We start from the raw sequence: 14,724 nt of genomic DNA on the forward strand, positions 1-14,724 counted from the left end.
AAATATGCTAATATTGGACAATGCTAATTGGACATTTCACTGTTTTTTAATGACTTTAAAGATGCATTATACTGATCATAGAACTGATCACAGACTGTATGTATAAGATGGAGGTAGCATCTGAGTCTGAAAATGGAAAGCCTATACAGAAATCCTTTAAATCTGCATTCTTTGTAATGGCCAGTAGGGGGCAACTGGTTGGTTGTACAAAGAAGTTGATGGGAAAACACTTCTCGGCTGACCTCAGTAAACTCTGAGGTCATAGAATGAGTGAGATGAGATCATGATGAATAATGTGCTCAGTTGCCAGATTCAGGTCTTACTGAATATAATTAAAATGTTAATTAGAATTAAAAGTAAAACTTGTCACTGACACTGTTCTTGGATGAGCCTTGTACAGAGTTTTGCATTTGCCTACTAATGATACTAATGATGATGATGATTCATAATGAAACGTTCACAGAAAATACAACACTGACTGTAAAGCAATATCTACAGGAACAAGTAAGGCTGAAAAAGTTGTTCGCTTAACCAACGTGCATTCAAATACAATTATAATGAATGTGATTTCTGATACTTAGTTCACATTCTCCTAAAAAATGAATGAATGAAAGTTGGAAATGAATAAAATGAACATCCTGCTCCATGTAACTATTAAGATATTAAACATATTTATTAAACCACAGCAGCCTTGTGGCGTTCATTCAAGTAAAACTTTTACCAGCACCAGTTGCAAAGACTCTGGCTGCACTGGAACAACACTCTATGCTATTACTGGGAGTACGGGGTTTAAAAATAGATGCCAGCAATGCAGCATTACCCTTCAACACTCCCCTGGCCAGCTGGCTTATGCAACAGGACTGATCTGAGCTTCCTGTCAGCCTCTCTGGACAAGGTTAAACGTTGTAGCTATCAGACAATCAAACACGTCAACAACCTAATTGATCCACTTTCGTGCTGACACAAGTACCTAAAGGTTGTGTAAGTTTCAAATCAGTCAAGCAGTTTAAATGATGTTTTTTTAAATCTACTTTACCAATTTTAACTCTTCCTCGTTCGGGGCCTTCCCCCATCACCAGGATGTTAGCTGGTTTCTGTGGGAGAAAGAGACAGAACATTACGAGCTGTTGCGTATACTAAAAATCACTCTGTTTTTAACTTGGAAGTACAATAAATGTAAATGGTTCTAACACACAGTTGGACTGATAATACGTTCAGAATACCCGTGGTATTACAGTATCAGTGGTTCCCTTTGCAGAAACATGTTGAGTGGTTATTGACTGTCCTGTTTTTGTAATGAAGCACACAACCACATGACTATGTCAGTGAGCCATTTTCCGGGAGTGCACTTAAGCCAAGTGATCATACACCCAGGAATGGAGTCAAACACGCTCAAGCAGCTGGGTGTGTTCATCTGGTTTCCAGAGAGAAACTGGAACCACACAAGTTCCAAGAAGTAAAAGCTTTGTTAGCCAACCAAGCTGACTGCCGCCACTTATGTGGACACAAGCCATAGCCCAGCACATGCTGTGGCTTTTCAAATCACCCAATTGATATTGGTATTTAAAATCCTATATTAGTTGTTAGGCTGAGTACATTTCACAATAACAGGAGAACAGGTTGAGTTCTTTTTTGTTTTTAGGTCCAAGCCTTAAAAAACATCCTAGACCAACGATGTTAGGTAGTTCAGAAGCATTCATTTAGATGATGTTTAACCACCGTTTAACCACAAATGTTAAATTTTAGAACTGTGAGTCACTCACAAAAGTGCTGCAAGGTTCACTTTGGCAAAGAACAAATCATAAACAAATTAAATTAAAATACAATGAACAGGTGAGGAGAACTAAAACACGTGACGTGAAGTTTTTCACAGATATAGTCGTTTGATCCAAAACTGATTAGTCCTTCTCCTGACCACTTTCAAGTGATGAAATAGTGCGAACTGAACAAGAACACTGACTTCCTTTTTTAGATTTATTTTTGCCTTTGTTGATAGGGCAGCACAGAGAGTATTCCATTCAGTTTTATATATATATCTGGCGCCAAATCCCAACAACAGTCACCACAAGGCACCTTATATTGTAAGGTAAAGACCCTACAATGATACAGAGAGAGCCCAGAGAAAGCACTTGGGCAAAAGTGGGAAAAAAGTATTTTTGTAAAGATGTTATTACTAAAGGCTACTAGAGTAGCTTTGCATGATTCACTTCTCGGAATAATCCCTAGTTATCTTATACTGGGCCTTGGTGCAGTCCTTCAGTTCATTCTCTGCTTGAAATAAGCTGATCTAGCCTAACTTTCTTTAAGGCTACACTCACTTTAAGCAACTTACTCACTTGTTGGCAAGTGGGCCTTCTGTGGGAGGCAACAAGTGCCATGTGCCACTGTTGATCATATTAGGGATATCCCCTCTATGATGTCACACAGTGCCAAGCATCTCCCAAACAGAAAATTAGGAGGCTGTTGGCTCACACACATTCAGACGTCAACATGTGAAACTGGTCCACTGTGTAAACAGTATATAGCTGGGATGGGAAATAGGGAAATATTAACCTATTACATTTTCACTTAGTAAATATAACAGTAGTTACTGCAGCACAGCAAACTAGACGCTCAACGTTGACATTTAATTAACAAATTGTTAATTTTATAGTGTTCACTGGATTTTTCTGAGCCTGTTGGCTGACGGCGGTTGCTTACTCCCCCAGCTGAAAATTAGATGGATCAGAGTGAAATTAGGAGGCCCCTAAAGCTGAATGGCCACCAATGCATACAACACCCTTCAGAGTCACAGGATGCATTGCTAAAATGAGTAATTAAAACAGCTTTGAATGCTGTTATCTGTGTTTTCCTCTTCAGAAAGGAATGTGGAGCATGAAGAAGTGTTGGTTCAGGCTTTTGCCACAGGGCTCGCGGCACAGCATCTAGGACGCAACACATGAAGGCCGATGTATTTTTCTCACTGCTCTTCAGACCATTCGCTAACTCAACTTCTTGCATATAATTTGCAGTTGTAAGCACAGTGGTTTTAAGTCTCTGAATTACCAGAGGATATAAAATGCATCGGAAAACCTCTGTACGTTTTTTCAGAGGTCAAATAACATCAGTGGGCCCCTGTTTTTGAAGTTTACCTTGTCGTGCAGTAGGATGCAGTAATGCTTGTTGTCAAACTGTCTCCCTGGGTGTTTGAGTGAATGTGAACCCTCTGGCTTGGCAGACTCAGATCTGACTGGCAAACGTATTTTGTTGCCATAGAAACAGCACTAATAATGAGATCTGCTATTCATGCCCACAACATGACACCCCCACGATCGGCAAACACAAAGACAAGCGTCTCTTCAAAGGCCCGAGGAGTTCAGCCCCTCTTTCAAATTCTAAACAGACCTAAGTGAATTAATATGCCTAGCCTGAACGTACTCTTTTTTCTTTTTTTTACCTCTTGAATGTTCTGTAAAAGACCTGAGTGAGTGCCAGTGCCTTCAAAATGCAAAATGAGCATGCAAAAATGAAGTTTGATGTAAATAAGTTCACGTGTCTAATGGAAGGAAAAGCTGAAAAGTAGAAACATGAGTGCAAGAGGGACTGTTTCAAAGAGCAGCAGACCACAGTGATATAAGGAGATGTAATAAATTGATTGAAATATGCACCAAAGTTAGTGAAGCATGCACCAAATTCCTTTTCACACCCCCCATATTAAGATTTCCCTTCAAATGCAGCCAGTGAAATTAATCAGTTCCATTTGGACAGTTTCATAAATGGATCGGGAGCCAGGGGAAAATAAACACTCTCCGCCCCACAGAGGATCTGTAAACCCAGTCCTTAGGGACGTGGCCCTCTTTTACAAAATCATTTACATCTTTGTATCAAAAAGTAGGCCACTTCAGGAGCCAAACTTACACACTTACGTAACAGAGTGGGCAAGCTGATAAACAAGCTGAAGCGAAAGGTGACAGCCTACAGGACTCATCAACGACCAACTGTCCAGATAATGAAGCCCCTTTGAGCTATTAGTGCAGTATGCAGTAGTATTAAAGCATGCTTCATCCTTTCACGCAGCCAGTTGGTTGGTTCAACTCTCGTTCTGCTTTTCCTCAAGTAGCTGCTGTTTGTTTACAGTGTGTGGAGTGAGAGTACTCAACCCCTAGGAGCAGTGCTTGGCAACAGCGGGGAGGAAGAAGTCTCATTTAGCCAGAAGGGACCTCTGTCACAACCAGGGTTAGGGAGCACCAGGCAACCGTTTCGAATAGTTGTAGGGTGACGCAAAATACAAGGGGGAGGGAAAAAAGCACTGTATTAATACCAATGCTGCTACAATGAGATATTACTCAAGCTGACAAATCACCTGTAAACAGAGTGAATTAATAACACGCAGACTGCTGAAGCAAGGCAGCGATTAAATCTGTCATGAAAATATGAGGAAATTTGTTTGGTGATAAGGCATTAAGGCTGAACTTGGAGAATTCAAGCCTGACTCATGTTATCATTTACATCTAGACCACTGAGATAAGAGGAAATGCACGCCTGTCCAGGAAAACATTCAGGTCATCTAATTTTAAAAAAAGAACTTGACCCTTGAAAGTGAGCTTTATTAACCCCAGTCCAGTAACAACGCAACGTGAAGGGAAACCAGATGATCCGACGAGGATGTTTCTGGGATTTTGATTAAAAGAGGCCTTCAGTATAAAAAAAATTCCAGGAGTAATGTTAAAACTGAAATAAGAAAACACAGCTGAAACTGGGCTACGAACAGAACACTTCATGGTCCGGCTGTACCAAATGTCATATTTAACCAACATTGCTTTAAGTTTTTGTTAAATCCCTGTTGCCACAATTCCTTTCCCCTTATGTCTTATCCTTTCCTCCTCCACTGAGATTGGGACTAAGATGTGAGGACAGGAGTTGAGGATGTACAAGATTAGAAAAAGGGGGTAAAAACAACTAAGAACTACTGGAAACCACAGAGACCAGAACACAGAAAAGGAAATAATTGGTGTAGAGTTCTTAAGCTGAAAGTGCATCTGACCTACAGCAGACATTTGTTTAATCAGTGTGCATTCAACGAATAAGTCCTACCAATAGGAATCACCAATCAGACAGTCATGAAGCTCCTGTTTTAAAGAAATATGATCAGAAATTATCTTATGTTTGGATCATTTCCATCATATTTCAATACAGCAGAGCTAATTGCATGCTACTAGCAGCCCAGATATTTTGAAAATTCAGATCTGGCTCTAGTCAAACTCTCTTGCTTTTGGACACTTCTTAAAATCTTAAAAAGGTAAAACAACAATATCTTTCCATTATTAAAGAGTTTATATATGACACATAAACTGCAGAAATAAGTTAGTTTTAGTGCAAAACACAGATGCTGAGTACAGATTACATTGTTTTACTCGTGTCACTGGATTAAATACCTCTTGGTAATAATAGAAGTAAATAGGTTAATATTAACAATTATAATCTGAATGAGACACCAGATTAGAATTCAACTCATCTATGCAAAACTGAATGAAAACTAAAGCAAACTTCTCAGTGCAAGCACACACGGTTCACTTTCCCACTTTAGACACTGGAAAAAAAAATGTGGTTGTGTAGAATTCCACGCCTTGCATGATGAGTTTCTTACAGCCACCCACCCAGTAATATGCATGTAGTATAGCACTGCTGGTTACTATAACAGATGACCTTCAGTAATACCCTAACACACACCACCCCTCTCTTAAGTGATTATTGGTACAGTCCATGGAAATGCATGCCTTTTGCTTTGGCTTGCAGAGTCAGGTTCTTGAATCAGCTATCTGTGCAGAGCGGTGGGCTTGACATCATCTTACATAAGACGGCAAGCACCTCTGATTGGGGGGGGGTGGGGGGGTGGACGACGACAGAGGAGTAACTGCAAGAGTAAATGGGGGATGGGCTTTGTGACAGTGCAATGCACAGTACATGGATGCTTTCCAGAGAGTCAGAGCATGCTACACTCAAGCACAAAGACATGCTTATGCAACAGCAGAACTATTGCAGCTGTTAAAGATACAGTGGGCAGGAAAACCGTTCCCTGTGTGGCACAATACATGTCTGCTCCTCCCCTCGCATGTATTCACAATACAGCTCATGGGAAGACTTTCACATCTACTTAGACAGCAGTAAGAGGCCTTGGGTAGATTTTTCCATAACGTAGCATCATGTTTGCTACGAGCGGTCTCTCTAATTTCAGTTGTTATTTCTCATGCCCGCGCAGAGACCCAACACAGAGCCAGGCACCTGCACAAAAGACGCTAATCTCACCGATGACAAGAGACAAGAATGAAATTTACGAGTGAGGTTATGTGGCAACAATGGCAGGAAGCCCTGGCAGAGAGACAGCAAAATAACGGCTGCAGCGAAAATAATCGAGGGGCCGGAAATGTTGGTGTGTAGATAAGACTGGTGTGACCTTAAGAGAGCCAAAACATCCACACAGCTACTGTAAGAGAATTCATATTGTGTATATTATGAACTTTGGTGCTTAAGGTTTCCACAAATTTACAAAGTGCTACAAAATAAAAGTCTGTACGAAACATCCTGACACGTTATTTTAAGAGCCTGTCTTTTACTGAAGACATGTTTCAGGCTCACAGAGTCAACATTAATGTTACTACTAACACTTGTGTTTTTCCTACTATGGCAACTGCTGTGAGCAACAGAGACTACTAAAGCCATGCTGGCACACTGTGAGTGCATGATTTGATGGAGGGTTGCTAGTTCAAACACACTACAGCACAGCGTATACTCGGCAGCTCTAACTGGTTGTTTCACCTTGTTTTATTTCTTGCTGCAGGCCTAATCAAGGGAACAAATAACGAAAACAATTGTAGTTTGCTGTTCTAACACCTGATTTATGCTTCAGCAGTAAGTCTACGCCATAATCTACAACGTAAGCTGATGTGCACCCTCATCAGGTTGTAGCACAACATTAGGTCGACGCAGCCCGCAGCTATTGTGATTGTCCTGTTCAGCAGTGTCGATTCTTCCTGTGCACTTCCAGCTACTTTTTCACTGCAGTGTTTTAATTTATCAGTAACAGAATAATAATTATCATCTCAGTAAAAGGAATTATAAGGTTATCGGTTCTTAGACTGTCACTACAATCAGCTGTGTCTCCAGCAGGGAAAAAGTGGCACAGTTTACATTACTTTTATTTTTATTACACTATAGAATGAGAGCGCGATGGCAAAGTGGAGACTGCTCCAGGACAGAAACAACTGCTAACACCTTACACCTGCACAGACAGCATGCTAACACTAAGTTAGCCAAGAGCCCAGAGTGGTGTTAAAGCTGAGTAAATGCTGACCCCAGCCCAGCACTGCGATAAAGTGAGCCGTCATTTGTGGCGAAATCAGCCACTGCTGAACTTCAAAGGGTAACAAACTGAAGCCTGTAGCCTCCATTTCTACCTGTTCATGTTTCTAAAATAGAATCACTCTGGTGATCGCTTTAAAGTGCTGGTTTTCATCTTTGCTCTGTGCTGTCGGCTTTGTTTTCATACCTAAATTCTAAGAAAAAAGATCATGAGTCTACTTATATAGGTAGATGAGGTGTTGGTGTGTGGGGCTGTAGCCTGTAGGTTTATATTGTTAAAGAGAGGGAAGAGAAATACCTCCAACATCCACGAAGCATGTAATGATTTGCATGAGTGTAACGTCACTGATATGCTGCTTAGAGATGTGGAGCCAATGAGGATTGATAAGTGATATTGACAATGGAATCGGAATTGCTAAATTCCTATCAATTCCCATCCCTCCTTGTAAGGAGGAATTTAATACTACCGTGTTTTGTATTTTATCTAAATGGTCTGTTTCATAGGATTCACACAAAGAATCCTGAATTTTGTTGGAGTTGTTTGTTGTTGTTTTCTTTTCTTTCTTTTTTTTTTTACCCCAGGGTCTTGTTTTTAAGGTGTGATTTATCTGACAACTGAGGCAAAGGCCACTGTATACAACATAACAGCAAATATGGCATGTTTCTGTTGAGTGAAGTGAGGGTGTGCAGGATTAATGCCGGACTAAGCAAACAGATGATGAAGTCAACTAGAGCAGAGGCTATGGATAGCTATAACCCTCAGCAAAGACACTATTCATAGATTTAATCCTGACTGGTAAAAAGGTTGGCCCGAACAAAAAGAAACATCAAAGGAGAAAAAAGCATGAATGAGGACAACAAACAGCTGCTGCAGTGGACAGTTTACAGCTTACATGCTGGGACCTTCTCATCATAGGTGCACATGAGTACGTCAGTGGCCTGTCCACAGTACAAACACATGTGAGGAGCCATAACATGACTGGCTGAGAACACAAACATTTATGGTCTCGTCACTGACGCATTTACAGCATCCAAACTGTAGAAACTTTTATAGATACCTTGTGGATCACCAACAGACTGAAATACCTACTTGATCCGTTCAGGTTTGCATAATGTGCTGTCAAGACACCACATGACTACAAAGGATCGTTTGGGATTACGTAAGAGTTGACAACCGGACATAAAGAAAACGGAACCCATAGACAGATGCTTGAACTGTTTGGGAGCTCTGCCCTTTGACTTCTGAACCTGATTTATCTAAAGCCAAAAGCTTAGCTAACTTTCGCTTAAACAGTGTAATCTCAGTGAGCCAGTCTTACCAGAGCATTATCTGGAAAAAGGACTCAGTGCAGCCCATCTGACGTCAAAGCAGCAATGGCAGTAATCAAATCAAAGTTTCACCACATAATCTGCTGTTTGGTTAATTATACTTTTTCATCCACAAGCAAAAGTGCACATGGTCCTCAGTGGTGAGTGACAGATGCAGGGAGGCAGAGAGAGGCAGGGGAGATGCACTTACAGATGGGCTGTGGGAGTTTGCAGTGCTGAGTCATATGTTGGAAATTGTTCCAGTTCTGCTTTTTCTTTCTTTAACATGTGACAGATCTGTTTTCTCAGAAGGTCCCTGGAGCCACGTTGACTGGTTCTTTTCGGTGGTACTAGCATAACAAAATTGTATCTCCAAACAGACTGTCAGAAATCAGGTAATATACACAGCGACCTCCCTTCAACCAAAGCCCTGTGGGAAAAGCGAGGAGAACAGAGTCTCACAGGAACCACGTGTGTGTTGGAACCAGGTTAAAGGGTAGACGGGAGTCAGAAAGCACTCAGAGTTCAGGTCATTGTGCTTCTTCCAACAAATAAAATCATCATAACACATCACACGAAGACATAACAACGAAAGGCAGTGAAATAACACAGCTCTGCTCGGTGGAATCGTTCCGTGGGAACGAGTTCTGTGAGCAGTAGATATAGTAGAGTGGACAGCCTTCAGATAAGAGGTTCAGATATTTTCTCCCTAAATTTTCATTCCTAACAGTAAGATAGTCACACTATTTTATTTTCATTTCCTAATTGTTATCTAACACCTGTTGCAGGAAGGTTTTACTTCCAGTATCAGTGGATTTTTAGCTTTTCAAACTGCTTAGCTTTAGTAGTTTGAGCAGTTTGAGTTTGTTTTTTTATTTATAAAAATACGTGGTGGTGGTGGGGTTCTTTGTTGTTTCAGATAAAAGAAGGAAGTATGTTATTATATTTAACTTCATACCTAGCGTTTCCTTTCAGTTTCTCAATTTTAATAACCTTGGTTAATCACAATGCCTTTGGAAACATATGTATGGAGTGGGTAAGTGTCTGTAAAGGGAAATGAGAGCACTGAAGCTAATATAGCCACTCACCAGATCCCGGTGGAGCACCCAGTTGGCATGGAGGTAATGGATCCCATCCAGGATCTGATACAAGAGAGACTTCACCATCCCTCGGGGCAGCTGCATAGGCTTCTTATTGGCCTTGGAGGCGCGGTGGAACTTGATGATGTGCTGTGAAGCAAAGAAAGGGTTTGCCTCACTTATGCATGCCTCATCAGATGGAATAAACACAATATCTACAAAACCACCTCCAGTTGTCTCCTTTTCATACTTTCCCCAGAGCACCAAAAATATGAGTGAACAAATAAAACATTTGTAACAATCCAGAGACACTGCGGCTGCTGTTTATACACAATATTAACGGTTTAGGGCACAGTGCTGAATCTTAATGTAAACATCATTAGGTAACCGTTTCTGTAGCACGAGGTTTTCTGTCATTCATTAATCATATGAACAGTTCTTGCTAGAAGTAATGGCGCAGAGACTCACCCACAAGTCGTGTTCGGCGTAGTCAAAGAGGAGCCAGACCTTTCTGTCACTGTGGGACAGGAACACTTTCTGGAGGGCGATCACATTTGGGTGTTTCAGTTCTCGTAACAGCTGGAACACACAGTGGAAAGGTCTGATTAATGTTTGATGTCAGGTTTGTGCATCACATATGCTCATCTGATAACGATGTAACAAGTGGCGAAAAGCACAAAATCAAGAAATAAGAGCTGTCGTGACAGAAAAAAATGTTAACTTTTGCATCTTCAAGAAAACAGCAAAAAGGAGCCGGAGGAATAAAAGTAAAATGGTAGACAAGAACAAAGTGTCGCCTGTCCTCACACACCTTAAATAATCTTGAATTGCCCCCAAAAAAGACAAGGGATGATGGGTAATTACATTATCGTGCCCTTTAGACAGGCCCACGGGGGTGTTTCAGTCAGCGAATAGACTGAATTCAAACATGACTCTCACCTACAGGGTGAATTACTCATTAGTGCATGCTAACATAACTGTTTTTGTCATTCACCTCCATCACAAACAGAGAATAAAGTATTCAGATGCACACAGTGGCTGACCTGAAACCAAAAGGTAAATATCAAGGAAATGTACTGGGGAGTAAGACTAAACACTATGAGAACACATTTCCGCCATAAGTAGTTTTTTGTTTTTTGTTTTTTAAATCAAACACCTAAAAGGAGGTACAGCTTCAGCCCTCTAATTCACACTCCAAGAGTAACTAAGGCTGAGTCTAAAATACTTCACGGCTTTCAAACTGGGTCATACACTCACAGGGAAAAGCTCTAATTTCACAGAGAAACCACTAACACAAATCCACAGTTACACTGCTTTCTGAATAGGACTGTACTACTATTACCTTCTTAAGTCATCATATAAAGCATCTTCATTTAAAAAATTGCTATATAAATATATATATTAATATTTATATGGTCATGTGAAAAAGAATGTTGTCACAGGACTACTTGCACATGATTGAACAGCAGAACCATCCTTTACAACATGGACGAATTTAACCCCACTCTTCTTTAAAACATTCCTTTAGTTCACTGCAGACTGCACGGTGGTGTTTAACAAGTCCTTTTCACATATCTGCACCTACAGCTTGTAGAATTTCAAAAATGTTTGTTTTGACACTTGCAGTCACAGTTTGTCCCATTTTCTGTTTCAGAGAATTACAAACATTTTAACAAGTTCCACTCACACACACACACACACACACACACACACACACACACACACACACACACACACACACACACAGACACACTTGATACAGATTTCTCGAATGTAAAAAGACACACACACACACAGACACACTTGATACAGATTTCTCGAATGTAAAAAGATACAAAACTAATCTTTCATTCGTCTCTAGTTTGTACTGGACGTCTTCACATCACTTCACATGTATTTATATCCTTGTGGGGACATCTCATTTACATCATGCTTTCCCTAGCTGATTACCCTAACCATCAAAAATGAATGCCTAACCTTAAACATTTCCACATCATTCCATACCTAAACCCATTAACACCTGACCTGTCCAGAGGTTCAGTCAATGAGCTCGTCAATAGCTTCAATGCTAAAATGTTAAATGTTATGGACACAATTGCTCCCATTAAAGTGAAGGTTATCTTTGGAAGGAAAAAGTCTCCATGGAGAAACTCCACACTGGTGAAAAATGAAAAAGGAGTGTGTAGGAAAGCCGAGCGCAGATGGAGAAAAACAAATCTCCAGGTTCATTATGACATCTATAAAGAGAAACTTCACAACTATAATTTACAACTGAGGAGTGCAAGGAGGTCCTATTTCTCTGACATCATCACCAAAAACAGTCATAATGCTCAGGTCTTATTTTCTACAGTTGACACCGAAAAACTGTTTAAACACCATCAAACAGTTTCACCCTATTAACAGCAAAGACCAGGGGCCTGTTCTTCGTACCGCGCTAAGTGAGTTAGCTGGATGAGATTGTTGACGATTTCGCGTGATCCTGGATCGTTCGGTTCCCCGAAGCCCATCCGGGACTTGCTGTCATAGCAACAGAGCCGTAAGCGTAAACCTGCTGGGGAGCAGGTTTACTTTATGTAAACAGGATTAGATCGCGGCCACGCAGGTATGCCCGCGTCATTCATACGAAAGCAACAGCGATATTCCACCACTGTTTCACCATAAATAAATAACATCAATGTAACTAAAGACAATGCAGCACCTGATCCATTTATTGATTTCACACAGGTCATTTCCTAAAAAAGGGAAATGTACTATTAACATTCTATTACATGTATGTGATTATTACAGATTTAATTCATATTTCAGAGTAGCAATTGTAAATTACTTCGTGTAATCAAGATGAGAGACCACGGCTATAAAAGCGAAGGTGGATTTGGGAAGTCTGTCGCAGCCATGTCCTGTCCGTATACGCGAGCCACCCATTGCGGAAGGTGCAAGATTGATAAGGAGAGTCCTCAGAATTCAGCGTATATTGCGGGACAGACAGGATCCTTTAGCTCAGCGCGACAGTGTGCTCATAGAGAGATATCGATTTTCCCGTGAGGATATTATTTACTTAACCAACTTGTTGACGAGGGGGTGCAGGACCACCACCTGTCTTTTGTTGCTCTGCCCTTTTCTTGATTGCTGTTATAAACAAACAGATTATTCCAGGGTCTCTTTCCAAGAGACTAAAAGCAATATAAGTGATAAATATTACCATTCTGTAGAATATTCTTATATTTCACTTTTACCTGTTCCCATGTTCTAGTGGGTCCTGTCGTGGCTCTAATGTGAAAGAGGATAAAATATAACATATTATAATATAATGTAATATAATATTGGATAATATAGTGTAATATAATAAATCTACCCTACCGCCTACTGGTGTTGGCCAGAGGGGCCGATGGCGCGATATGGCAGCCTGGCTTCTGTCAGTCTGCCCCAGGGCAGCTGTGGCTACAACTGTAGCTGCCTCCACCAGTGTGTGAATGTGAGAGTGACTGAATAGTGGCATTGTAAAGCGCTTTGGGTGCCTTGAAAAGCGCTATATCAATCTACTCCATTATTATTGTTATTATTAAATTACTTATGAGTTTAATTTGTCAGCAACTTCCTGCCAGCCCTCGCTCCTTGCTTTTGCAGCCTTTGCAGTGTTCCCTTGCGTTCTGATTAAACTCTGAAACTCCTGAAATCCCTCACTCAAGAGTTCTTGCTCTGCTGCCGAAAAATACCGAGCCGAGCGCGCTCCGTCGACATTTTCGCCGACCAATCAGAGGGTTGCCGATCAATGTTTCTACTATCGATGCGTAGCCCCTTTTACGACACCCAGTGATGTCACATTACTGCGTCCAGCTGTACTAATCGTCAACAGCAGGTGTGTTCGGGGAACCGGATTAGCGCGCTCACGGTTAGCGCGATGGTTTGGTCTTGGATGTTTCATTTGATCTTGGATGTAGTAAGCGACGTACGAAGCACAGGGCCCTGGAGGACATCTTAGGTCAACTGAACTCCTCCTCTTGCTGTTTAGATGTCCTGCCAACAAGTTTTTTCAAAAAGGTCTCAAAGACTTTGGAGTCAGACCTGTTACTGATCGTCAACCTTTCTTTAATGTCAGGTGTGTTTCCAGAACCACTAAAAACTGCTGTAATTAAACCTATACTGAAAAAGGACAATCTTGACAAGACGCAAATGAACAACTACAGGCCGATCTCAAATCTCCCATTTTTAAGTAAGATCATTGAAAAAGCAGTTTCTCAACAGCTCAATTACTTCTTAAAACAGAATAACTGCAGGTTTTGGACAGAACCACAGCACTGAAACCGCTCTGACCAAAGTGTTTAATGAGATATGTCTGAATACAGACAGTGGAAAAATGACAGTCTTAGTTTTATGTCTGTGAAGGTTCTCAGTCATCCAGGTCATCGTAGTCAAAGGAGCTTGCAAAGAAAAGCGTCTGGACTTCTTTAAGTTACTTGAAGACGTTTCACCTCTCATCCGAGAAGCTTCTTCAGTTCTAAGGTCAAATGGTGGAGAGTCCCAGATATAAACCTAGTGGGAGTATCCCCCCACAGAGGGACAAAAGGACCCCCTGATGATCCTCCAATCGCCTGAGCCAAGGTGTGAAACTGGGTGTGGGTCCCAATCAGCCAGAGTTTCGGGTGAGTTCATTGTGAAATCTGGCCCCACCTTATCATGCGAATTCCTGAGATCAGATGGCCCAGGATGTGAGTGGACGTTAAGGCGTCTGGGGAGGGATCTCAAAACTGGATTATAGATGGCAGAGAGTTGGTGTCGTAAACCACCGCCTCTGTTCAAAGATGGTCGCTCACAGTGGACATAGATGGCTTCTTTCACTCCTCTTTCAAACCATCTGTCCTCTCTGTCCAAAATGTGAACATTGGCATCCTCGAAAGAGTGTCCTTTATCCTTAAGATGCAGACTTTAAGAACGCCCATTTAGGATAGCCGCACGTTTTGAGTGCGGCTATCAAAACGTGCACAACACAGAAGAGCCACCT

The 14,724-nt window shown here is 41.2% G+C and overlaps 1 protein-coding gene across 1 annotated transcript in view; it reads right to left on the reverse strand.

Moving 5' to 3' along the window:
• cdk19 (cyclin dependent kinase 19) overlaps positions 1–14,724 on the reverse strand; it is a 67,738-nt gene that overhangs the window by 16,639 nt on the left and 36,375 nt on the right. Inside the window, exons 3-5 of the mRNA XM_082505351.1 lie at positions 10,194–10,304; positions 9,735–9,875; positions 1,037–1,094 (exon numbers count right to left, since the gene is read on the reverse strand). Of these exons, the coding sequence (XP_082361477.1) occupies positions 1,037–1,094; positions 9,735–9,875; positions 10,194–10,304 (310 nt within the window). The remainder of the gene's footprint in view (positions 1–1,036; positions 1,095–9,734; positions 9,876–10,193; positions 10,305–14,724) is intronic.

Source organism: Aulonocara stuartgranti, assembly GCF_965226115.1.
Source record: "Aulonocara stuartgranti genome assembly, chromosome: 15".
Taxonomy (NCBI): Eukaryota; Metazoa; Chordata; class Actinopteri; order Cichliformes; family Cichlidae; genus Aulonocara; species Aulonocara stuartgranti.